This window comes from Drosophila pseudoobscura, chromosome X (assembly GCF_009870125.1).
Source record: "Drosophila pseudoobscura strain MV-25-SWS-2005 chromosome X, UCI_Dpse_MV25, whole genome shotgun sequence".
Taxonomy (NCBI): domain Eukaryota; kingdom Metazoa; phylum Arthropoda; class Insecta; order Diptera; family Drosophilidae; genus Drosophila; species Drosophila pseudoobscura.
The window spans coordinates 66,942,374-66,966,580 of record NC_046683.1 but is presented as its reverse complement, the minus strand read 5'-3'; the positions used below and the strand labels follow the sequence as shown (position 1 = coordinate 66,966,580).

Below are 24,207 nucleotides of genomic sequence, written 5' to 3'. Positions count from 1 at the left end.
GGCCTCGCAGGATTCTGGGACCCAGTCCTGGGCGGGGCTGACCACGCTTTATGGAACATCCTGGTACCTGGTAGCTCGTACCTGGTACCTGGTACTGTGTAGCCTATCAAGGAAACATGCGCGTAGAAGATCCTCCGCTCCACGTTCAAGATAAGGAATGAATCCCTTGCGGAATACCTGTGTATCTTTTGCATGTGCAATCTCTGAAGACTTTGGGGTTTTCCTGCCGGCACCCGACTGGCTGGCACCCAAAGCGGGTCCTCCAACGATCACGGGCCGAGAAGAGGATAACCTGCCATCTACCAGCTCCAAATTGTCAACCCAATCGGCATGGGGCCAGGCAGATATGATCCCCGACATACATGATCCTTCGTGCCTACAGGTGTACAACAAACAGGAGCAGGAGTGCCGGGAGGCAGCTATGAAGCCACCCCAGAGGGTCTGTAAGAGAATAACCCAAGTGCTTCGCCATTTCCCGTTCCACGGCTATAACTTTCGAGGGGATAAGAACTCAAATCTGTTTTCGCTGTTCCCACAGGTGTTGGAAGTGAGAGAGTTACGGACAGTTACGGACAGTTACGGACAGTAACGGATAGTTATGGTATAGTTCTGGTATTGCACAGCCTTCGCTATAATATTGGACTAGTTCCTATTTCCTGTCTATACTCCATCCGGTTTTCGATATTAAATCAGTGATTAATTTGTATGCAAAAGATGTCAAATCCAAAGAGATTTCCATTCCATATCGATGGTCGACATCTATCGGTATCGTGGAGCGTTCCTTCGAGCGTTTGCTCGCAGTTTATTCGCAATTTGTTCGCTATCGCTTAACTATCGAGAAGTGCTCGTGCTTCTAGAACCAGTTCCAGATTGAACGTACTCTTTTTTTTTTGTTTCTGTTAAGTAAATTTGATTTTATTTCAGTTTAAAGTTTAAAATTACCAAAAAAAATAATGAAAATTCTTCATCTGCCTCGTCGATCATTTGTATCTGTATCTGTATCTGTACAAAGGAGCCTAGAATTTATTAGATCTGTGTTCTTCTACCATCCTCTACATGGAGTTACATGGAGTTCCACATTAATCCTAAAGATGCACAAATTTTATAGCTTGAACAAACAAAAAACAAAAAAAAAACACATACAATAATCGCATATCACATATTATGTTTTTTGGGGCGGCGGGGGGAGAGGGGGGGCGGGGTGTTCCAAAGTATTTACACGGTCCAATGTTTGCACGGGTAATATATAGTGGAGATTCTCTTGGTAAAGATTTTATTCGTAATTTATTCGCCCAACTATCGAGAAAGACTCGCGTGTGCCGTACGATATTACGATCCATTACGATACGATCCGTCTGTGGGCTATACATGTATGTGTGTATATTGATGTGTGCATATGTATGTACAATCCGAAGAGAGGATTACTCTTGTTTTGTTCTCTTTCCTAGATGATAATATCGTATCAGTGGTTCTGGAAGGGGGTGCTTAAACCTACGACGAAAGCTATAATCCAGTGGATGGGTCGGAGTAGGTGTCCTGTTCCTCCGCTCAGACATAGACCTCTCCTGTCTTGGCCTCGGGACTGTGTTTGGCGAGGGTTGAGGGAGCACTCGTGGCCGTGGCCGTTGCCGTGGCGCCGCTCTGGGGCAGGGCGATCGCGCCACCGGATGAAGAGTTGTCCACCGTATCCACTGTGGGGGCTCCTGCCGAACGCACCGAGGACCGCACTGTGGGGTCCTGCAGGTTGAAGCTCAGACTGAAGCTGTTGTTCCGCGAAATGTTGCCGTTGCCGTTGCCGCTGCCGCTGCCGCTGCCGTTCAGGGGCTTCACGGACAGGAGGGCTGTGGTGGTGATGCCGCCGCCCGCTCCCGGTCCCACGGTCATGCCGTTGCTGGAGCCACTGTTGCTGTAGCCGTCCTGATCCTGGCCCAGGTCCACGATGGACAGGGACGAGGGGGAGCGCTGAATGGAGAGCGAGACGGGGATCGTGGTGATGACGTCATTGGGCTCGTAGCCACTGGCCGTTGTCGTGATGGTCGGCAGCTGGGCGTTCGCCGCGATGGGAAGGATGCTCAGGGTCCCCGTGGGAATGGTGTCCCCGCCGCCGCTGCTGTTGGCCATCGTGAAGGGAAACGACAGCGTCGTGATGTTCGTGGCAGCAGAAAGGGCTACGGAGAGAGATTGTGGTTAGAGTATCTGAATCTGAATCTGCATCTGCATCTGCGGGAATATCTATGCCCGGTACTCACTGCTGACTGCTGGAAAGCCATCCTTCATGTTGATGGCCTGCGCCAGGGCCGCTGTGGCTGGGTGTCCTGGAATCAGAGTGTTATTCGATGAGGAGCTGTCCATCTCTTTGATGGGCGACAGGAGGAGCGTGCCCAGCACCTGTCCGCCGCCATCGTGCCCCAGATGCATGCCCCCTCCCATGCCCATGCCCATGCCCATCCCCATGCCCATGCCCATGCCCATGCCCCCGATTCCCCCCATTGCCCCCATTCCCGTACTGGTGCTCGTGGTGTTGGTTGTGGTGTAGGAGGAGGGGTACACGTGGTGCGCCCCTCCCTGTGCCTGTTGCGGGGGCTGCTGTGGTGCGCTTTGGTGTTGTGATGGCGCCATTATGACGGCACTAGAGGCTACAGTGGATACGGATACACAATACGGTGCATGAGTGGGGTGCTCGGTGAGGGGGAGGGGGGGAAAGACGCATGCCGCTCACCTGGATTCGTGCTGCCGTCTTTTGCCACCTCCGGAGTGGGGATCCGCGGCCGTGTCTTGGCCACATTCACATTCAGGCCATTTAGCTTTGAATCTAATGAATAAACGTGAATCATTTGGCATTCATTTGTGAAGCATACTTTTGGGGGCATGTATCTGCAGATGCATCTGTACCGCGGTAGATACTCACTTTGCTTTATCAACTGCCTTTGGGCGCGTATCGACTTGCGATGCACAAACTTCCCGTAGAGGCTCGACTTCTGCTGCGACTGGGAGCCCCCCATCGACGGGAGCTGCTGCTGCTGGTGCTGCTGCTGCTGCTGCTGTTGGAGCTGCTGCTGCTGGAGGATCGTCAGGGGCAGGCCCGACTCGGGGCTGGAGTAGACCGAGTTGAGGCGATGCCGATTGAACGGCATGCCGCCCGAGGAGTAGGCCGTCGATTGGCTCCGCATCGAGCCCATGCGCGACAGCTGCCGCACGAGCCAGTTGTTCTTCCGGCGCTCCACCATCGGCGTGTCGACGCTCTCCTGCAGAGCGCGCACAGGGTGTTGTATTGGGGTATTGCAGTGTGCTGCAGGATATTACAGGGTACTCACGTAGTCCGCATAGACATCGTCGCTGAGCATTCGCTTGCCTCCGCCGCCCCCGCCGGGCATTATGTTCGCGTACATCGCGTCCTCCTTCTTCACCTTGTACTTCTCCGCGGATCCCTTGGGCTCGTCCTTGCGGTAGTGCTCGGAGGCCACCGTGTAGGGCAGGTCCTTGGGGACGACGCACTCCCAGTACTGGTCGCGCAGCAGCTCCGGATGCTCCTCGTGCATCTCATCGACAATCATGTAGGCGGCCTACGAATAAATACGATCGTAAATGGTTCGTTAATGTATCGTTAATCTATCGTAAATGTATCATAAATGGTTCGTTGATATATCGTAAATGTATCGTAAATGGTTCGTTGATGGTTCGTTAATGTATCGTAAATGTATCATAAATGGTTCGTAAATGTATCGTAAATGTATCAAAAATGGTTCGTTGATGTATCGTAAATGTATCGTAGATGGTTCGTAAATGTATCATAAATGTATCATAAATGATTCGTAAATGTATCGTAAATGGTTCGCTAATGTATTGTAAATGGTTCGTTGTTGTATCGTAAATGTATCATAAATGGTTCGTAAATGTATCGTAAATGTATCGTAATTGTATCGTAAATGGTTCATAAATGTAATCCCATCGATAATCATGTAGGCGGCCTACGAATAAATACGATCGTAAATGTATCGTAAATGGTTCGTTAATGTATCGTTGATGGTTCGTAAATGTATCGTAAATGTATCGTAGATGGTTCGTTGATGTATCGTAAATGCATCGTAAATGGTTTGTTAATGTATCGTAAATGGTTCGTTAATGTATCGTTGATGCATCGTAAATGTATCGATCACAATCAATTCGCGATCAAAAGTGGATCAGATCAGTCGAGTGGTAGATATATGGAAATCAGGAGTGGTGGTGGTGGTGGATGTGGGGCACGTGCTTCCCATTTCTGATGGCATTTCAAGTGGAGAAAGAGAGAGAGAGAGAGAGCGGGAGCGGGAGCGGGAGAGGGAAAGGGAGAGCGAAAGAGAGAGGAGGCGGCACTGAGACCTAATTACATCACAAAAAAAATAAATGAAATAAAAACAAAAACATATTAATGCCAATCCACTGTTTTGTGTGTTGTTTTTATTGTTGTTCCACTTTTGAAACAAAAGAAAAAGTGAAATTGTTGATAAGTTTTTTTTTATGGTTTTTTTTTTGTTAATTTATTTCATAATTCCAGGCCGCACTTCAAAAAACACACACGAAAACCCAAGTGCTCGGCTCTTCGCAGCCCACAACAGCAGATACTTTTATTTGCAAAGATATTACAAATTGTAGCGTTAAAAAGAGACATCGAGAGGGAGAGAGTGAGAAAGGAAGAGAGTGAGAAAGGAATGCTCTGCCTTGCGGATCGATTATTGCCTCTGATTGGGGCAGAGATTTGTAGAACACCTCCTCCCTGGCTGTGCTCATCCGAGATGGATACTTGTTGATGTCCGCCCTGCAGGGCTCGGCATAAACAGCCCTGAAGGATCCCCACTGATCCAGCACATTCAAGGACCGTGGAAAATACTGTGGACTCTGTTTATGAAATAGTAATATCCAGGGCTTGGGGCATCCATGAGTTATCTTCAGAAAGACCAAAGTTATTCTCCCAAATAGTCCCAATTTTTGAAATGACTGATCGTCCTTGGTCCTATCTATAAGCTGCCACGGGCTGCGGGCACATCGATTCTCGAGGACTTTAGAATCCCCTGAGCACAGCCCCCATCCAGGATCCGTGCATGATTTATGCCATAGATCTCTCCCACTCGAAGGAACTCGACTGCATTGTATTAGGAAACAAGACTAAGACTTTCTAAGGGCTGTATATTGGTAGGACACATGTACAGGGTTAATGGGGTGGCCCAAGGAGGCTCTCTGTGGGCAACCATCTGTTCCGAAACAATTTGTTGGGGTAAATAAAAATAAAAATATGAATACAAAAATGTACGAGTGTTACTCATTTGTTTAATCATTTCGTGGTGCTCTGTTTTTCTATTTTTTCCATTTTTTTTTTCTATTTATGGGCACACGTCAATCGTCAAAGCCTCAAACCGTTAACCGTTAACCGTTAACCGTCAAGAGTCACGTTTTGGTGGGGGTGTGGGGTGCGATAGGTGCGAAATAGGCCACGAAATAGATGGGATGGGAGAATGGTAGAAGTATTTTGCAATAACAATAACCTCCCTCCCACCCTCCCTCCCTCTCTCCCTCCCCCCCCTCTCTCTCTCTCTTGGGTGATAAGCGAAGCATTTAAGCGTTTTCTTGGAAATGCATTTCTCCCTCCATTCCATGCCATCCCCCTCTTCCTCCACCTGCCCCCCACCCCACCCCACACTCTTGATTCTCCACTGAAATTTCGGAGTTTAAGCCATAAAAAGACACACACACACACACACACACACACACACACTGGCAGACGTACTCGTACGAAAAAAAATAAAAAACAAAAACAAAATTCAATGATAAAAGCGCTCTACAAAAGAGGTTTCAATGTTTTCAGTTTTTAAACGAAACAAAAACAAAAAACAAAATACAAAATACAAAAAAAAAAACCTGTTTTCAATTTGTTGTTGCCGCTGCTGGCCGCTCGGCTCGGCTCGGCTCGGCTGCTGGATTTTTGTAAATAATTGCAAGCAACAAAACAGCGGCCCACAGCAGACCCCCACACAGATACGCGCGCGCACACAGATGCAGGTACAGATACGGATACAGATACAGATACAGATACAGATACAGGTGGTGCAGGCGTGGTAGGGGCGGACGGGGGCGGATGGGGGCACACTGCAGACAGCATTTGTGGATACAGAGATACAGATATGCAAAAACAGAGCTTTAAACCGAAGTCAAACGTTCCAGAAAATACCCCAGAGAACCGGGGGCGGAGGGGCGGAGAGGCGGAGGGGCGGCGAGGTGGAATACTGGATCTTTGGAACGGAACGAGATACGAATATTAGCGAATATTCATCTAAAAACAAGCGATAAACCGCAGAGTAGGGAATGCCACGATGAGGCAGGTTTTCTTCTTGGAGGAGACTCTCCAGCGACTCTCCAGCAACTCTCCAGCGACTCCCCAGCGACTCTTCAGCGACTCCCAGCATCCTTCGGAGGAGTAATGCGGCCCACCTCAGCCGTTCGTCCATGGATTGCTACAAACAATACCTTAAACGACGCCCAATGAATGCACCTTTACGAAAAAATGTATCACAAAATAAGAAACTATTTTTTTCGACTTTTGCTGGGTTTTTAAAGTATTCATTTTGAACAATTAACTACCCAAAAAAAAAGCTACTATCAGAAAAAGCCAAATCGATTCCGATGGCTATGACTTTTGGCAGCCAGAAAGAGGAGATCATTATTCATTAGTCTGCGGTTGCGGGTTGAGACCGGAGATCGGAGATCGGAGACCGGAGATCGGAGACTTGAGATCGGGTCGGGTATGGATCGGCTTGGAAACACTTGACATGTTCTGTGCGATGCATCGAATACACCCCTGTTAGTCGATGGTCGATATTCGATCGTTCATCGAATACCGCATTAAATCAAATGGAAATTTATATTTGCTTTGGCCACGATCTTAAGTTGGCACACAAACACATTTCTCGGATATGTACAAAGATTTCCACACATTAATAAAGATTTATACACGACAGAAAGACAGATAGATAGATAGACAGATAGACAGAACCAGAACTAAAGATAGATTTATGCATAAATCGTATGATCGAGAGGAGTCGGAAGAGAATCTCTGGAGCAGCAGTTTCTCGCCCGATTATCGCCGAGATAGTCCCCCTTTGCCCCTTTTTTTGACTATTTTTTTGCAGCACGCTAACCCAATTAGCAGAGTCTCGAAAAAGGCCAAGATCCGAGCAGTCATGATACTTGGAAGCGCTCATAATTACGGATATAATTGTGCTCTCAGACTCGGACGCGGAGTGAATGGTTTGTTGTTAAGTATCTGATGGATACACGGATGTGGATGTGGATGTCGATGTGGATGTGGATGTGCCTTGTCCCGCCCCAAGGTCTTTGTGTCTTAATTGCACTTAAGGTTTCTGTTTCATTTGAAAATTCTTTCGGTTTTATTTGGAAATCGGTGGCTTAAAATTTAATTTAATTTAAATTTCTCTCAAGTGTATGTTAAATAATTTTAACTGGCAGTTGGACAGGTTTTCAGCCGTTTCATTTGGGGGTTGGGGGGGGGGGGGGGATTTTGTTGCTAATAATTTAATGAAAATATCACGTATACGCCGCGGGGATTATTTGTATATTGATGATTGCTTATTAGAGATTTTTCATGTCGAGCCATGAAACACCTTGTGCCTCGTCTCTGTGTGCGTGACTCACCTTTATGTGGCGATCGATCAGCCAATTGAGTTCTATGTCATCGTCATCCTCGCCAAAGGGATTGATCAGCACCTCGGCCACCTTCAGCCAGCCCACATAGAAGACGAACTGCAAGGGGAGAAGGGGAAGGGAAACACGATTAAATCGAATCAGATACCAGCCCCACAGCCCCTCAGCCCCACAGCACCACTCTCCTGCCTTCTCTCGGTACCTTTTCGCGCGAAAACAGTATAAATTAAATGGGCTAAACACTTGTCTATCCATCCGTCTATCTGAAGCAACTTTGGGGGAAAAGTATTTCTCAGACGTGACCGCGAATCGTTTACATAAGAAGGCAGGTGGCAGGCGGCGGCAGGGGGCAGGGGGCAGGGGGCAGGCAGGCGTCGAGCACTTGAAATCTGTCCAGACAGAGAAAACCCGCAGAAACCGCAGAGCAGAAACAGCCTTTGTAGCTGGCCGAATATCATGATATCTACAGATAGATAGACAGATCTATATGTATGTATCTGCAGTGCACACTGCACTCCCCAGAGAGAGGGTATCGTATCGGCATCCTCCGTATCGGTGACAAGGTATCGCCATTACATTTGGCGGTAGCCAGGGCTGGCCCGGCCTGGCTCTACCTGGCCCACAGTTTCAGTTACATTTACGTTAATGAGCCACAAATTAAACAGAAAAAATAACAATAATAAGCGGGGAAAAAACAAACAGAAAGCAGAGAAACAGAGAAACAGAGAAGCAGAGAAACCGCAACAAGTTTTTGTTTAATATTTGTACAAAACGTCAACGAGACGTGCAAAATTGTTAAAGATTTATGGCTTAAATAAAGCGGAACGTGCAAATTATAAGCAAATAACTTCTAAATGCTCTTTGAGAATTTTGAATTTGAGAATTGAACGCGACATGCAGCAGTGGCCATCGGTTGGGATGTTGGGGGGAAAACTCACCTGCAGGACGGTGAAAAGCGGAAAGTACAAATCGGGGTCCTCGCGTCCATTGCGATCCAGGACGTTCGGGAGCATTTGTCGCCCCAGAAGGGCGGCAATAAAGTAGGTATACAGCACGAGGGTGACCACCTGTGAAGAGTATCTGGTAAGCGGCAGAAGGAGTCGTTAGAGAGAGAGGGGGGGCCCCCCCCTGCGTATCGTACCTGCGTGTAGACCAAAGGAACACAGACCGTGTCGTAGCCGATGAGGCCACCCAGACGCCTACGAATATCCGATAGTTCGACGAGAATCGTCTGCACGATGTGGTCGGAGGCGATGAGGCCGTCCTTTCGCGCCCGATTGATGATGTTCGTGGCCCAGACGAGCGGCATCCAGTACTTGGACATGGGGCTCTTGGCGTTCAGGGCCTCGAAGATCTTCATCTCGGACTCGTGCATGAGGCCGGCGTCCACCAGGTGCTGGGTGGTGGGGAAGCGCCGCTTCACACGCAGCGAGATGCGCTGCAGAGTGATGACGTAGGCCAGGACCATGTACCGCATGATATTCCTGCGCATCAGGCGACCCGTTTCGTTCTGAAGGGACCAAGGGATTAATATCGATACACTCTCGCTGTCTGTGGCGCTTACGTTTACTCCGCCGTTGGCATTGGAGATGGCGGCGCTGATGAAGAGGGCCAGCGTGTCGGGCCAGGGCAGCAGGCGGTACTGTTCCCACCAGCGTTTCACCACGAGGTTCACGTAGAAGCCGAGCACGAAGGACATGGGTATGCTCTCGCCCTGCTGTCCGAAGTACTGCCGGATTTTGTTGAAGATCCTGGCCCCACCAAGGAGAGAGAGTAGATCAGTAGAGAGATAATCAGTGGCCCAGGGACGCCCAGGGACGCGGCCAATACTCACGCCTGTTGGTTGGCGGTCAGGGCGAATCTATAGATAACATTTATGGTGTAGTAGAGGCACAGATACGCGACCAATTCGCGCCAGATCAGTTTGTAGACACTGCCGCGCCATCTGCAAAGAGGGGAAGGTATTGGGTATTACTGGATCGATGGAGTTCGATGGAATATCTTTGAGCTTTGACGATGATTTCCTCATTCCCCCTACCCTGGTATTTGTTCACTATTTTTCATGCTTAATGGATGATGATGATGATATTATAAGCTTGCATGTCGCTTCCAATGAATTCTAATGGGGTTGGGGCTTGGGGCTGGGGTTGGGGGATGGCCTTTCGATGGTGTTTGTCTGTGAATCGAAACACGCTTTTGAAACTGGTCTAACTCCCCCTCGCCCCGCCCCCAATGAGGGTCTTTCGGGGTCTTTGTTCTGTTCTGTTCTGTTTGTTTTGATCCAAGGTCCCTCTGTGATCTGTTGCTTAAAAGGCCTCAAGGAGAGATTAACTATTAAAACTATTAAAAAAAAGAAAAAACATGTTTTAAAACGCACATTCCTAGCATCAGAGAATCGGAATCGGAATCACTTTTTGGGCCCCATGGACCGATGGCCCGATGGCCCTACCGTTTCGACGGTTACGAGTGAGTGCACTTTCGGGGAAACAATTAATGCAAAAAACCTCTCGAATAGCAGATGTTGTGGAAGCGGAACTGTCGCTGTCGCTGTCGCCATGGCGATTGTTTACACAAAACTTCGATGTTAATTTCGTTGGTAAACAGCCAGCCAGCGGCACAAGTGGAAAGATGAGTAATAGGGGAAAAACCCCCGCAGTGCGAGGAAGCAGTACCACCAGAGCCACTGGGTGACCCACTTAAGTCCCCTCTCCACCGGGGAATGGGATGGGATGGGATGGGATGGGATGGGTACTCACTTCCATAGGATCTTCCAGAAGCAGCCGAAACTGCTGCCATTCGGCACTTCGCCCGCGTACGAGACGGTCATTGGGGCGGCTCTTGGTTTTCGGCCACACTTCTACTCGTGTGGAGTGTATCTGTATCTTTTGCTGTGGGGGGAAGGCCGTATCCGAATTGCTTGCTGATTGATTTTGTACGCGAATATTGTTTTTGCTTGGCTTTTTGTTGTATGTTTCGTCGCTGTTTCGTCATTGACAGCAGCGGCCACGACGGCGTCGTCGCATGTCGCTCTCCCGCTCTCTTCGGAGGAGAGTCCCTCGCCAAAGCGATCTCTTCCTCTCTTCAAAGGCGTCCTCTCCCTCTCTCTCTGCCTCTCTTTGCGAAACGGAGTCCCTCTCCTCTCTTTGTAAGCTTCTCTCCTGCAAAAACAAAACAACAAAAAATGAAAATAAAAGCCATAACAATAGTTGCTGCAGCGGAAGAGGGAGAGAGAGAACAAGCGGGAGAGAGAGAGAGAAAAAGCCAACTGTAAAGCAAAGACACACACACACACACACACACGAGTGTATATATATATCGTATGTTTTCGTTACATGCAAATAACAAAAATACAATTTTAACTAAAACCGAAATTCCCGCACGTTTCATTTCGTTTCATTTCGTTTCGTTTCGTTTCGAAGGGTTTTTGTTGCTTTTCCATTTCTATATTTTTTTGTTTTGTTTTTTGTGTATTTATTTGACATTTAATTTCGATTGCACTTTCCAATGCGACGGGGCGGGGGAGGGTGTAGGGGGTAGGGGGTAGGGGTATCATCTGTAATTATTTACTATTTTTGATTTAGGTTTTTTCTGTTTTTTATTTGCATTTATAGAGTTTTAAGGCTCTGCGAAACACTTTAGACCTCAGAAATATATATTTATATATGTATATTTAATTTGTTTTTTTAGTTTCACGCACATCACTTTTTTTTTGTACTATTTTTTGTATTATTTTTTATTACAATCTTCATTCACCTTCGAGGCATAATTATTTTGTGGCTCTTTTTTTTTTTGTTTTCTGCTGCCAGGATTTCCCCAAAAATACGATCAGCGGAGAGGAGGCAAGGGATAGAGGGGACGGGGATGGTGGTGGGGGGGATACACGCTCAATGCCAAAAACTGTTTTATCATCTTTTAATTTTTGGCTTTTTTTCTCTTCTTTTTTTCACCCGAAAAACCTTGATTGTTTCTCTCTTTATTTCGTGCCCCGTCAGCGCCTTACAGTCCCCCCCCCCCCCCCCCAGCCCCCCGAAGTCGCAGTTTCCGTCTGTTTACTTTTTTTTGGGGGGGGGGGGGGGGAGGGTTTTTGATTTATTCCGTTGTGTATTTCGTTTATGTTGCGTTTCTCTCCCTAAAAATTGTGATTAATCGAATCATTTTTGGTCGAAGCTAAATCTTTGATTTTGAGAAACCGAGAAACCGAGAAACCTGTTGCGTGTTGCCCGGAGAGACAGAGACAGAGGCAGAGAGAGGGAGAGGGAGAGAAGTTTTCGAGGTTATTTTTACTCCTTTTCGTTTGCTTTTGGCTAGTCGCCAGGCATACGATTTGTATTTTTTATTTTTTAAAGCTGCAAATATTTGTATTTGCATAAATGCGGAGTGGGGAGGGGGAGGGAGGGGGATTGAGAGGGAGTTCTAACCGAAACGGGTTCTCTCCATCGCTGGATCGGCTGTATCGGCAGGGGGTGGATGGGGGGGTGGAGGGGGCTAGGGGCACGGCAGAGTTTTCACTCTAGTGCGGCGTTAATTTCGTTTACAAACATGGCAGGTGATCTTCAGGAATGTACGAGTGATACGAGATTCCACCCAATTCTCCAGCCAATGGATAACCGGTTGCTGTTGTTGTTGTTGTTGTCACAAGTCACGATAGCCGTCGCCCCTCCGGCGGCCATCCACCACCCACTTGTCCCTCGATCTAGTGGCTAGATACATAGATACACATGTAGTGTGTGTGTGTGTGTGTGTGTGTTTCCCAAGAACTATCCGATGGGTATCTCAAGCGATTGTATTGCTGAATACTGAATAATTATATTGGATGCCTAGTGCACAATTACCATAGAGAGATTTCCATGAAAAATTCTCGCACTTACGAGCTGGGATCCGGCTAATCTGTCTGTCTGTCCGCCTCGTATCTGCCTCCGAAAACAACTGCAATTCTTTCGCAATTTGCCCAAAAATCCACTCGCCCAGCCGGAGGCTGTAAATAGCCACAGTCACCCATTGACCCGCTCAAAAGATAGCTCAAATAAGTGTCCCCTTCTTCCGTAATATATTATCAAACAGGGCAAACAGCGAGCTGACAGATACAGAGGCTACACCGTGTACATGCCGAGATAAAAAGATACTGAGATACATCTCCGGAGCGAAGCCTGCCAGGCAGCCTTCACTGCGGCGCAAAGCCACGGGCAAACACAAAGAAAGACAAACAAAGCAAAGCAAAGCCAGTGCCAGTGCCAGTGCCCACGGACATTGATTGGTGACGAAATTCAGACTCGAATAAATTTCACTTTCTTCTGACGTATTTCGGACGGGCCCGAAATCGCCGAATTGTTTAACAAATGAGTCAGGCGCCGAAGTGGGCCTAAACGGTGGCCCTGGCCCCCCCCCCACAGATTGATGGGCGGTGGATCCCCCCCCTTGAGACGGCAGTGGGAGTATTTCTTGCCTCATTAGCACACAATAAAAGAGGGGCAGCCCGACTTCTGTTAGCATCGTTAGCATTTTCCATAAACTCATTTGAGGTGCTTCCAATCGAAAGCCACTCGAAACGAGCGGATTTATACGGGAAAATGGGCACCTCTTGATGTAAATTGGGTATAAAATTAGCGTGTTCGTTAAGTAATTATAGATTTAACACAATAAAGCGATGAATAGATGGATAGCCCCTGTGGAGAGTCGCCCCAACGGATGCATCTCTCTTGAGAATGAGTCCTTGTGCCTTGTGGGGAGGACATCCATGCCCCTTGGGCCAAAGGCCCCCTCTCTCTCCTGTTCTAATATATCTAATAGGATATCTAATGAGTTTTCTCGGACATTAATTGGTGGATTATAATATTTCCATGCCCGTAACGATTTTAAATCAATTTAGTCGTGGATTTTCCCATGTTTCCCCATTCATTTATCATTCCATGCCGTTGGGGCTCACACAAGTGCATCAATTACTTCATTAACAACAATCTTCCACAGCTATTTATGGCTAATCCCACTCTACTATATGTATCTTGTATCTATATACTTGTATCTACTCGTAATTGCCGCATCATTTAGCCTTTTATTCAATTGAAAAATTGCATTCGAATTTGGCTTTGAGCCAAATGCTGCCGCCGACACCCAAAAACAACAAAAAATACAACAAAAATATACGAAAAAAAAAAAACATAAGCTCTGAATAGACGGCGGCTTTACGTGGAGCCGCCCATCTAGGCCACGCGCTGGCGTGTGCTTACGACTACAGATCAACGCGCGAGATACAGATACAGCAGATACAGATACATCAGATACATCAGATACAGATACAGCTAAAGATACCGTGTCTTTGGGCTTCCCTGGGTAATATTTGATGTTCTTGCACTTGCACTTTAGTTTGATTTTTGTTCTTGCATTTTGGAGGCATTTCATCCGACGATTACACGGAAAACAGCAGTGCAACAGCAGCCAGTGGCAACAGCGTCTGTTTTTTCGTATATGTATATATTATAGTGTTTCTGTTTGTTTCTCTCTCTCTCTCTCTCTCTCTATTGTGTTGGAGTGCTGCGAGCCAAAGACAGACCTCGGAGGGGGCTCCCAACGCAAGGGGTTCCGCACGATCAACTGGCGATTGGCTTTGGGGGCTTTGGGGCGCCTGTGGGCCCCAGCTCAGAAACTGAACAAAACGTACCACCGAACCGAACCGCACCACAGCGCACCGCACAGCGACACGATGTCCGACGTCTGTCCGACGGGTTTAACGCTGGACTTGGACTTAGCTTAGCCCCGATGTCCGATGTCCGACGATGCCGATTCCGATGTCCGACCAAACGGCTCGCCAAATGCTACGAAACTGTGCTCCACCGTTGGCCACAAGCGGCTCTTAACTGAACTTTTTTTGTGTTTTTCCTACAGCTTGGCAACAGGTAGTGGCAGCAGAGGCAGCAGAGGCAGAGACATGCGGCAGAGACAGCGGCAGACAGTCGGCTTCCATTGAAATTTTCGAGTGTATATGTGGGTCTAGAGGCAGGGGCGGGTGTCCGCTTTTAGAGGGGGGTTTCTCGGGTAAAACCAAAAACCCCTTTTGGGGCCACTCAGCCACTGCCTCTTCAAAGGGAGATACAATGCACTCTCTCCTCGCACTCGCTCTCTCTCTCTTCCAAACTCTGTGCCGCTCTGAGAGTCGGCTTTTGGATGTGGCTTTGATCAGCTGTTTCGGCTTTAGATCAGCGAAGAGAGTGAGAGAGCGATGGAGCGAGGGAGCGTAATACTCATTTAGAAGAGAAAAGCGAATAATTCCACCATGGAAGAGAGAGGGACAACTAAAGGGAGTTTGGTTGGTCCAGTGGTGAGCCAGAATTTCCCTTGTTCCTTTCATGTCCTAGTTTTTCAGGGCAGATTTAATCAATTTAATTGCATTTTTCACCATCTGGCAGTGCAGGGGAACATTTTCAAAAAAAGCAAAGCATACTTTTGGGCTGGCGCCATTTTGCTGCGGCAAAGACGCGGGAAAAATTCAAAGCCTACTTTTGGGCACCCGCAATAATTCCAGTCGCATTGCATGCGCCAAAAAGTGCAGCATACTTTTGGGCATGTCCAGTTTTCGGACTAGTAAACGTTTTCGTTACTAACAAAATACTTTAATAAATTAACTATTAAACAAAAACTAAAGACTAAAAACAAAAAAAAAACAAATTAGCTAAGCTTAACCCTTGCCACACCGGTATTAACCCTTGGTTCCCTTGGTAATCTTCTTTCCGCTCTTTGCGGATTTCTCTGGATCTCGGGTACGCGCCGGCGACGTCTTGTAGCGCAGCCCGTGCTCCATGTAGGTGAAGGGGGGGTTCGGTTGCGTGAGGCAAAAGTACAGGCCCCTGGCAGTCGAAGGGTAAATGAGACCAATGTTGAGGGTGTTCTGGAACTGGCAGTCGCCCTGCCGGAATTTGGCCCAGCTTTCGCATTTGGTGGCGGGGATCATGACGCCCTCGATGAGTGCCTGCCAGAGAAAGAGAGCGGAGAAGAGTTGGACATTGAGGGAACCCCAGCGAGAGAGAGAGAGAGACAGAACATACCTCCATGAAGAGAACGAACGGATACATGTGGCTGCAGATCTTGGAGTCGCAGCCGGGCTGCAGTTTCCTGCGCGGGAAGTACCCAATGCCATTCGGATAGATGTCGATGTGCCCCACGGGCACACGCACCCCAAAGACATCGCCCTCCCCGTGCAGCACCACCACGCGCTCCGCGACGCCCTGCTTGACGAGGATATCGGTGGTGCGGCACATGGTGGCCGGATCGATGGCCACCAGCTGGCCCACCAGCTGCTTGGATCCCCTGGCGAAGAGCTGTGCGCCCAGGGCGGCGATGTTCGCCCCCACCGAATGTCCGGCGAGCGTGATGTCCTGCGGGGCAATGCCCGCCTCCCTGAGGGCCTTCAGCACATTGTAGATGGCATATCCGTGCACGGAGAGATGATGCCGCACCGCGTAGTAGAGCTGTGCCACGTCCCTCGCAAAGTCCACGACAATCACATTCAGATCCCGCCGGCTGTTCTGCAGCAGCGACAGGTGCTCCTGGACGCTGAAGTAGCTGTCGGCCGTGTGGAAGGCATTCACGTAGATGAGGGTCTTCCTCTCCGGACTGATGTCGAAGTCTCTCAGCTGCGAAATCGACTTGATGGGCAGCTCCACGCTCCGATTCGTGACGGTCATCACGTGGAGTGCCGCATCGCTGGGATTAATGCCCTGGAACAGAGACATGACGCCCTCGTCCACAGGGGCATCGCCTAAGAGTCGGTGGAAAAGCAGGCAAGTTAGACATGGACTGGGCAAGAGATGGGGAGTTGGCTTACAGAAGGCTCTCCACCCGCGATTCAGTTGCTCTGTCAACAGCTGAATGTTGTGCTTCTGGATGGTCTCTATACTTGCAGGTGTCTTTGGCTTATTCTCCTGCGCAAGGGCCATCATCGAGGGCAGGAGCACGGCCACGGCCACGAGGAGGGTCTTCAGTGCGTTTGACGTGATCGTTTCCATGGCCACGGCTTCTCTCATGGCTGAAGGTGCTCCGACCAGAGCTTTTATAGATCTACGTTCTTATCGATCGTCTCTCTCTCTCTCTCTCTCTTATCTGGCAGTTCGTGCCACAGCCACAGCCACCGCCACGCCACGTCTGAGACGTCTGGGCAGCGTCTGCCGAAAAAAACACCCCTTAAGATAGTGGATATATCTCTTGGAGATATGTGCCCCAATCTATGATTGATTATGTCTTTTTTTTCGGCATCGAATCGTGCTCTCAAAAACCGAAAACAAAGATCGTTCGTGCCAGAAGTTTCCTTTATTCGAGATTAAATTTTTCATTCACTTTTTTACTTAATCTTGTTCTTTTTCAGATGCTTTCGAGTGCTTGGAGATGCCAACATATCTAAGGGTGCTCTAGGGTAAGATACATATATAATTTATACTAGATTTTGTTCCAGACACGCGTCCTGCAGCAGCGCCCATCGTTTCGGGCGCTCATTCCGCCCGGAATTGGCTTTTGCTTCGACTTTGTGTCCTTTTTGTTTTTGTTTATGTTTTGTTTGTGGCTATATTGTAATATATTCTCATATGTGGTTGTAAATTTTTCGACTAGAACCCGAATTTTATTCCGAGTTTTTTTGGTGTGTGTTTCCAAATTTACGCTAATTTTCTGCTAATGAGGTAGCGGCGGTTGTTTTCGGTCGAGACTCTCTCTCTCTCTGCTCCTCCTCCGCCCCTCTCTGGGGGGGAGAAGGAGAGTTTCCTGAGAGTTGCCTTAAAAATACGATCCTTAGAAGCTACAGAACAGAAAATGGGGGGAGTAGTGAGAGGGAGGGAGGTTTTGGGGGTAGAAATTCCATAAAAAAAAAATCTTTCAACTTAAATTTTTAATTATTATTATTTTTGTTGTTTAAATAATAAATACAAATGAGAAAGATAAAAAATAACAAAAAAAAGAGAAATAAAACACATTTGGTACGGGGAAATACTTGATGGCTTCTTGTGGGGATTTTCACTGGATTTTCCCTGCCCTCCCCCCTCTAGGATTAGTCCCCGCCTAGAACTTGAGTCCTGCCTGGACGTCGGCCATGATGGTGGCCGACTTTTGCAGCTGCTCGATTTCGGTGGCCGTCAGGATCTGCTTGACGACGGAGGTGACGCCGTTGGCGTTCAGGATGCAGGGCAGCGACAGGAAAACGTCCTTGTCGATGCCATGTTCGCCCTGGAAAAGGAAACGATTGCTTGAGTGAAGGGTGTTCGAGCCCGGCGACCAGGCGACGACCTACCAGCACTGAGGTGGAGACCGCTGCCACGCTGCTCGTGTTCCGCAGAATGGCCGAGGCCAGGGAGGCCGTGCTCAGGCCGATGGCCCACGAGGTGTAGCCCTTGAGCTTGATGACCTCGTAGGCCGAGTCGACGACCTGCTTGTGGAGCTCGTTCCACTTCTCTGGGTCCTCGCCGGTGCCCAGAATGGGGTTCAGCTCACGCAGGCGAACGCCGGCGATGTTGACGCCCGACCACACGGGCACCGAGCTGTCTCCGTGCTCCCCGATGATCCAGCCGTGGCAGGAGGTGGGCGCCACGCCCAGGCGCTGCGACATCAGGAAGCGGAAGCGCGACGAGTCCAGGTTGGTGCCGCTGCCGATGACGCGGTTCTTGGGCAGGCCCGACAGCTTCCAGGCCACGTAGGTCATGATGTCCACGGGGTTGGAGACCATCAGCAGAATGGTATCGGGACTGTACTGCAAGGAGACGCAAGGGCAAGGGGGACATTCAGAGAGGAGGCCTGCGGGGGCGGGGTCTCCGCGGGGCACCTACCTCCACCAGCTTGGGGATGATGTTCTTGAGGATGTCGGTGTTGCGCTGCACCAGCGACAGACGGGACTCGCCCTCCTTTTGGCGGACTCCAGCCGTCACGATGCACAGCCGCGAGTTGGCGGACGCCGCGAAGTCGGTGCTGGCCGTGATCTGGGGGTTCTTCAGGAAGTTGGAGCCGTGCTGCAGGTCCATCAGCTCGCCCTGCAGCTTGTCCGCGCAGACGTCGATCAGGCAGACCTCCTTGGAGACGCCCTGGGCGAGGATGCTGAAGGCGCTGGCCATGCCCACCTGGCCGATGCCCACCACGGTGACCTTGTGACCCGAGCTGGGCAGAACTTCGGCTACTTGGGCCAAGAGGCTATCCTTAATGGCGGCCATTGCTGTGGGGGAAGGGGAAAAGGGAAGGTATTTTCTTTAGAATTTATCCACTGGTTTTTCTCTCTCTCTCTCTCTCTCTCTCTCTCTCTGTTTCACACAGATTTCACGCACGTACCGCTCCCATAGCGGCATTGTTTAACCTCCACCAAGGTCGTATTAATGAGAAAAATGCGACATCGCCAGAGCCACACGCAACAACTGGCGCGGGAACACATTGCCGAAAAAATTCAACTTTTTCGAGGTTTTTTCGTATAGAAATTCATAGACCGAAAACTTGTGACCACCGAAGGGGCTTGGGCAGGGGGGAAAGCCAGCAATCAGGGGGGGATCTGGTCTTGTCACTTGATCGCTGGAGACCCACTGGAGGACTGGGGCGTGGTGCTCAATTAGAAGCCCCCGACCCGCTCATCGGAGGCTCAGATTTTCACAAATGAAGCGAAAACTGATACCAAAATGATATCGGAATGATAACGGGATGATTTATCAATGAAATAGATTGCGAAAAACCATTCCCAATTAATCGTTTCATTAGTGATACGAGAATGATGAAGATTTTGCTTCCTCAGAGGCTTATCTTATCGGAGGCATCGAGGCAATTAAAGCACTTGAAGCTAATCCCAATTATCAGTGGAATATCAATGGAATCTGGTGTGAGGAATGCAGGGGATTGTACCCTATAGAAAGGTACGGATCGCATGGAGAAGAGTGTTTCAGGGAAGAGCTCCGTATAAAGGGGTGCCCCAGGAATTGGCTACTTGGGAATACGAAAGGAGGTTCTAGGAGGAAGAGTTTCTATGGGAAGCCACCACTGTGGACAGACCTTAGGAGGGTTTGCGTCACAGGAATAGTGCGTCATCCCCGTATCTTTGCAACATTTGCCACATATAGATAGATTTTCCCGCACGATAAGATTATTCGCTGGATTGTAAATGCATTTCGAGCACGTTTTTAATGAGAACTATATTGTCGCAGGTGTCGAGTGTTTTTCCCCGCGCAATTTCCCCTCCGAAAGGGCGATAGCGATCCGTGATATGCAATGCTAGAAATGAGATCTTTAATAATGATGAATGATTGGAAAGCATCCCGTGTTTATTTTCGTTGGAAACTCGTAAATATTTATAGAAAATGGGCGGAGGGTTGGGGGCGGGGGGATGTATTTGTGCTCGAATTTTCCAATAAACATCCACAGACGGAATGTGAGTGTGGAATCACTTGTTGCAAGCAGCAGGAGGACACTCTTACACACGAAATACGGGAAATACACGGAACGAATGACCTTCCTTCAAAGTCAAAGACCCCCCCCCCCCTCCCCCCCCACCGTCCGAACAGCTGTTTGGCGGCGCACAGCGCATGCTCTCGAATGAGAATGAAAGTGAAAGTGGGAGTAGGGGAGGGGACGGCAGGGGGGGTGCTGTGGGGGCACCCAATCGAGTCCGGGAAATGCCAAATGTGTAAGGCCAAGGGCGAGGCTTGGATGCGGTGGAGGGCAGGGGTGGGCAGGGGAGGGCAGGGTTTCGAAAGTTGAATGCACTTTCGATGATGAGGCAGGGATCCGCTCTTTTGGCGCTCTTATAGAACGGGATATATAAACCCCATTGGGGGGACACTGCCGCCCCGTTTCCTTCCGCCCTTCGATGGGCCAAGAAGGGGGGAATTCTTTTTCAGTCACTTTCAAAAATTGTCAAAAAAAAAGAAAAGCCAACTGAGATTTGAGACTTCAGATTTCTCCATACTTCTCCCAGTATTTATCTGTAGTATCTTTAGCTTACTTTTTGCTTTGTTTGGTTCTTTTTGGGTTCACTTTTTCAAATGGAAAATACTTTTCGGACCGCTCTCTGAGGTCGTCGACACTGTTTGTTCCGTTCACTTTGCGGGTTCGTTGCGAACTGTTGGCTCCACAAATGCGGGCTGCGGATGGAATTTGTAGCTTGCCGCCGCCGCCGACTGGATTTTGTAGGCTCTCTCGCAGTCGCAGTCGCAGCCGCAGTCGCGGTGGCTGTGGGCAGAGGCAGCGGCAGCGGCCGGGGCAGGATGAAATGACGAAACCGCCGCAGTGGCATGGTGAAAGTGAGAGCATTGCTCTCTTCGGTTGCTCTCTGGCTCTCCAGAATTTTCGGCTCCACCACATTTGGGCCATGTTCGAAGTCAAGGTGACCTTTTGCCAGTGGGTTGCTCTGCTTCTCTGCTCCTCCTCCTCCTCCTCCTCCTCGGCCGCTGCTGCTGCTGCTGCTATTTATAGGCCTCACGTTTTTTGGGGCTTATTTGATTTGTTGTTTTTTTGCTTTTCCTGGAGCTCGTGGCAGCTCCGCTGTGGGTGGAGTGGGAGGAGAGGAGGGGAGGGGAGGGTAGCCACTTGAGAGGTGGATTGTGGATCAGAGCACAGAATATCATTGTCGTAGGAGTTCATTTATTCATTCCCTCAGCCATAAATTACTGAGATCTCGGGATCTCTGAGCAATTCCGATTCCTACGATCTTTTTTCCGGTGGTTGTTTGTGTCCGTTGCCGTCGCCTCGTGACAACAGCTGGGCTCTCGGGGCTCTCGGGGCTCTCAGCTGTCGGGGCACGTGCCCCGCCAGAGATCCAGTCAATAGGTATGGAATTGTTCTTGGCCAAGAGCCCAGTCAGGCGGCTGCAGAACCGGCACTAAATTAGCCAACAGCTGCTGGCGGCAGACGTGCGATTTATTTATAAAAGTGTGAATTTCCCGCACTTTCAATGCCCTATAAATACGAGAGGGGATTAGCCCAGGCAAAGGGTATTTCCTGGACTCGAATAAGTCCAAAAAAGGGAAAGAGATGCCCCATAGGTGACGAGGTATCAAAAGGAAGATCCCACGATTAGAGGGTATACCATCTTCATCTGAAGACCTCGGGTGTGTGCGAACGTCATCGTCTATGCCTCGTGCTAAGACTCTGAAAACACCCTGTAAATCGTGTCGTCTACCTGCCGAGAGGCAATGCATGCATTTCACCACCATTCGCCACCGGAGAGGGCAAGGGAGAGAGAGATAGAGAGAGAGAGAGTAGAAGGAGAGTGCGAGAATACCCGCTGCACAAGTTTTTTGCCGGCGTTCGTGACTAGCCGCACACACACACGGACACACGAACACACGGACACACGGACACGCACGAATGATTCACTCTGCAGTCTACAGTCTACGCTCTACCGGTCTCTCTCTCTCCCTCTCTTTCCCTTCTCGATTTCACGATTTTATTCATTTACTACGTCACCAACAGCTGACGAATGAACTTCAGCTCACCCCCCCCCGACCACCCACTGCCACCCACCCATTCGATGCCACTGCAATTTTGTTTGATTGTTGCGAAAGTCTCTCCCTCTCCCTCTCTCTCTCTCTCTCGGAAAGTGGGTCACCTTCCCATGGCGCAGTGTGTGTGGGGGTCAATGCCAATGCGAATGCACTTCCTCCCCTCCCCCTTCCACCCCAGAGCTACCGCCCAGACCCCCTCCAGACGTGCACAGGTCACACTCAATGAAGCCATGACGTTGTCTTCCACTGCGATGATGAAATGTGGCCCCAAAATGAATCGTAGGCTTGGGTTCTCTGGGTTTATTGAACTCTTGCAGGGCCTGTACCTGCTGGAAACTCTGAAAAGCACTTCCCAAGGCAGAAACCTGTAAGCCGAGGCTGAGATACGAGTATGTGGCAATTGAGAAGTTTGTTTAGAAAACAAAGTCAAAAGTACAGAAATTACTCGAAATTTAAGAAAGAAAAAAAGGAAGAAAGCCAGCAAGGAAGCAAGCCGTTGTTGTCCTGTCACCTTCCAGTAGGTCGCCTATTCGAGTAAAACAAGCAGTTGTACAGCAGCACTCGTAGCGAAACAATACAAAATATCAGATAGCACAATAATAATTTATTTCACAAGCGACAAACATTCTCCACAAACGCACAATGAACTCTGACGACTTAAAGGGTATACTGAAGGGCGGCAGCAACGAGGCACCGCAGAAGCCAGCAGACCAGAAGACGGCCAAGTTCGACGAACTAAATGTGCTGGCGACCTTCCATCCGGAAGGCAAAACCTACGGACACATGATCATTGACGAGCCGAAGACCCCGTTCGTGTTCGAGGATGAATTGCCAAAGAAGCTGGACACCGCCGAACTGATGGAGAAACTGCGCTTAACCTCGCAGTCGGCGACGCCCTGCTTTGGCATAGAGGAGGACTCCGATGACTCGTCGGACGATGAGGACTTCCCCGAGTCCGTGGAGGAGAAGGTGCGGCGCATTGAGTTCGAGCGCCGCCGCAAGCTGCACTACAAGGAGTACTTCTCGGTACCGCTGGCCCGTCGCCTGATTGCCGAGGAGTTCGGTGATATGTTCCCCTCAGAGCCGACCTGCAAGTGCGAGCCAAGTTCTGGCGTGGACGAGACCGGCCCGACACGGGCCACGCACGACACCGTGATGGAGGAAGAGCACCAGCTACTGGACCCAGAGCAACCCAGCTCGCACTCCTTGGCCCACGCCGAGTCCAATGAAGGCGGGTACAGGATCGACCCAGAGCCGGTCCTTGATCCCAGCCACCCGTGCTACCAGCAGTTGACGGCCCAGACCAACCGCCCGTTAACCGCCGAGACCGACGAGGCTCTCCACATTGCCTCGCTCGGCTATATGCGCAGCGTTCCATCGATGGGCGAGGAGTTTTCGGACGGCAAGCAGGTCCGTGTGCCAAATGCCTCTTTCGTGGCTGGTCCCAAAGGCAAACCGACGAAGAGTCCATCAGCAGGCACATTATAAAGAGATGTCAAAGATGGTTGGCCTTTCGCTTGATTTGTTAAAATTATTATGTTACTTGCAGAAATGAATCATCACATTGTAAAATCAGAGGCAAGGTTTTGTTTTATTTTTTGAAGATGCGAAAAGCGTGTGCCATTCAATATTTTATCTAAACTTGTCCACATTTTTAGCTTCTTCGTTCTCTAGAATGTGTAGGCGATCCATCGATCCATCGACCCATCGATGTTCAACGTAAGCGGATTATCATTAACTTAATTTTTTTTCGTAGAAAAGTGTTTACCTTTCCTGTCAACACATGACAGATGATTCCATCTGTCTTTCGCCCAGAATCCACTCTTAAATAAACGCCTTTTATGGATAATTTGGATGGTTTTTCTGAATTTTAAGGTTCTGCCCCACCAAAAGTATGGCAAGTGACGTCATATCCGGCTAGCAATCGAAAAAGGGCGGCTGCAACACTTCCAAAATGTAGCAAATGCTTGGAGCGGCGCTGTGCAGCTACATGGACATGTCGTAGTCATCTACATGGCGGCGCAGTGGCGCAGTGGCGCTCCCTTATGTAGTTGAGCAGATGTGACAT

The 24,207-nt window shown here is 49.3% G+C and overlaps 4 protein-coding genes across 6 annotated transcripts; 1 reads left to right on the top strand and 3 right to left on the bottom strand.

The window, feature by feature from the left end:
• Nucleotides 1-1,245: 1,245 nt before the first annotated feature.
• Best2 (bestrophin 2) lies at nt 1,246-14,564 on the bottom strand. 3 transcript variants are annotated; one of them, XM_002134617.3, is made up of 12 exons: nt 14,348-14,564; nt 10,449-10,850; nt 9,527-9,637; nt 9,257-9,443; nt 8,834-9,202; nt 8,631-8,759; nt 7,684-7,791; nt 3,315-3,563; nt 2,909-3,245; nt 2,720-2,812; nt 2,250-2,636; nt 1,246-2,168 (listed from the first exon to the last, which is right to left on the bottom strand). In XM_002134617.3, the coding sequence occupies exons 2-12, from the start codon at nt 10,517-10,519 to the stop codon at nt 1,549-1,551; spliced, it is 2,661 nt and encodes an 886-aa protein (XP_002134653.3). In that variant the 5' UTR covers nt 10,520-10,850; nt 14,348-14,564; the 3' UTR covers nt 1,246-1,548. The 3 variants fall into 3 exon arrangements, with proteins under 3 accessions (XP_002134653.3, XP_033238100.1, XP_033238099.1); XM_033382209.1 differs by having other exon boundaries at nt 2,250-2,315; nt 14,348-14,563; XM_033382208.1 differs by lacking the exon at nt 7,684-7,791.
• A 716-nt stretch (nt 14,565-15,280) lies between these two features.
• Nucleotides 15,281-16,721, bottom strand: LOC4814155 (phospholipase A1 member A). Its single transcript, XM_001354186.4, has 3 exons — nt 16,508-16,721; nt 15,729-16,441; nt 15,281-15,652 (listed from the first exon to the last, which is right to left on the bottom strand). The coding sequence occupies exons 1-3, from the start codon at nt 16,704-16,706 to the stop codon at nt 15,383-15,385; spliced, it is 1,182 nt and encodes a 393-aa protein (XP_001354222.4). The 5' UTR covers nt 16,707-16,721; the 3' UTR covers nt 15,281-15,382.
• A 910-nt stretch (nt 16,722-17,631) lies between these two features.
• Ldh (Lactate dehydrogenase) lies at nt 17,632-20,794 on the bottom strand. The gene is made up of 4 exons (XM_001354187.4): nt 20,639-20,794; nt 18,492-18,871; nt 17,960-18,415; nt 17,632-17,895 (listed from the first exon to the last, which is right to left on the bottom strand). The coding sequence occupies exons 2-4, from the start codon at nt 18,867-18,869 to the stop codon at nt 17,731-17,733; spliced, it is 999 nt and encodes a 332-aa protein (XP_001354223.1). The 5' UTR covers nt 18,870-18,871; nt 20,639-20,794; the 3' UTR covers nt 17,632-17,730.
• A 1,987-nt stretch (nt 20,795-22,781) lies between these two features.
• Nucleotides 22,782-23,627, top strand: LOC6900953 (protein phosphatase inhibitor 2-like). The gene has a single exon (XM_002134618.3). It carries the CDS (start codon nt 22,782-22,784, stop codon nt 23,625-23,627), a length of 846 nt encoding a protein of 281 aa, XP_002134654.2.
• The last annotated feature ends 580 nt before the right edge of the window (nt 23,628-24,207 follow it).

Excerpts from the sequence above, each read along its gene's own strand:
- LOC6900953 (XM_002134618.3), top strand. The coding sequence starts at position 22,782 with ATGAACTCTGACGACTTAAAGGGTATACTGAAGGGCGGCAGCAACGAG.
- Ldh (XM_001354187.4), bottom strand. The coding sequence starts at position 18,869 with ATGGCCGCCATTAAGGATAGCCTCTTGGCCCAAGTAGCCGAAGTTCTG. Across the intron at positions 18,416-18,491 it reads TCATCCCCAAGCTGGTGGAG|TACAGTCCCGATACCATTCT; the intron begins GTAGGTGCCCCG and ends GTCTCCTTGCAG. Across the intron at positions 17,896-17,959 it reads CGGTCTCCACCTCAGTGCTG|GGCGAACATGGCATCGACAA; the intron begins GTAGGTCGTCGC and ends TTCCTTTTCCAG.
- Best2 (XM_002134617.3), bottom strand. The coding sequence starts at position 10,519 with ATGACCGTCTCGTACGCGGGCGAAGTGCCGAATGGCAGCAGTTTCGGC. Across the intron at positions 3,564-7,683 it reads TGATCGATCGCCACATAAAG|GCCGCCTACATGATTGTCGA; the intron begins GTGAGTCACGCA and ends ATTTATTCGTAG. Across the intron at positions 3,246-3,314 it reads ACGATGTCTATGCGGACTAC|GAGAGCGTCGACACGCCGAT; the intron begins GTGAGTACCCTG and ends CGCGCTCTGCAG.
- LOC4814155 (XM_001354186.4), bottom strand. The coding sequence starts at position 16,706 with ATGAGAGAAGCCGTGGCCATGGAAACGATCACGTCAAACGCACTGAAG. Across the intron at positions 16,442-16,507 it reads TCGCGGGTGGAGAGCCTTCT|GCGATGCCCCTGTGGACGAG; the intron begins GTAAGCCAACTC and ends ACCGACTCTTAG. Across the intron at positions 15,653-15,728 it reads CGTTCGTTCTCTTCATGGAG|GCACTCATCGAGGGCGTCAT; the intron begins GTATGTTCTGTC and ends TTTCTCTGGCAG.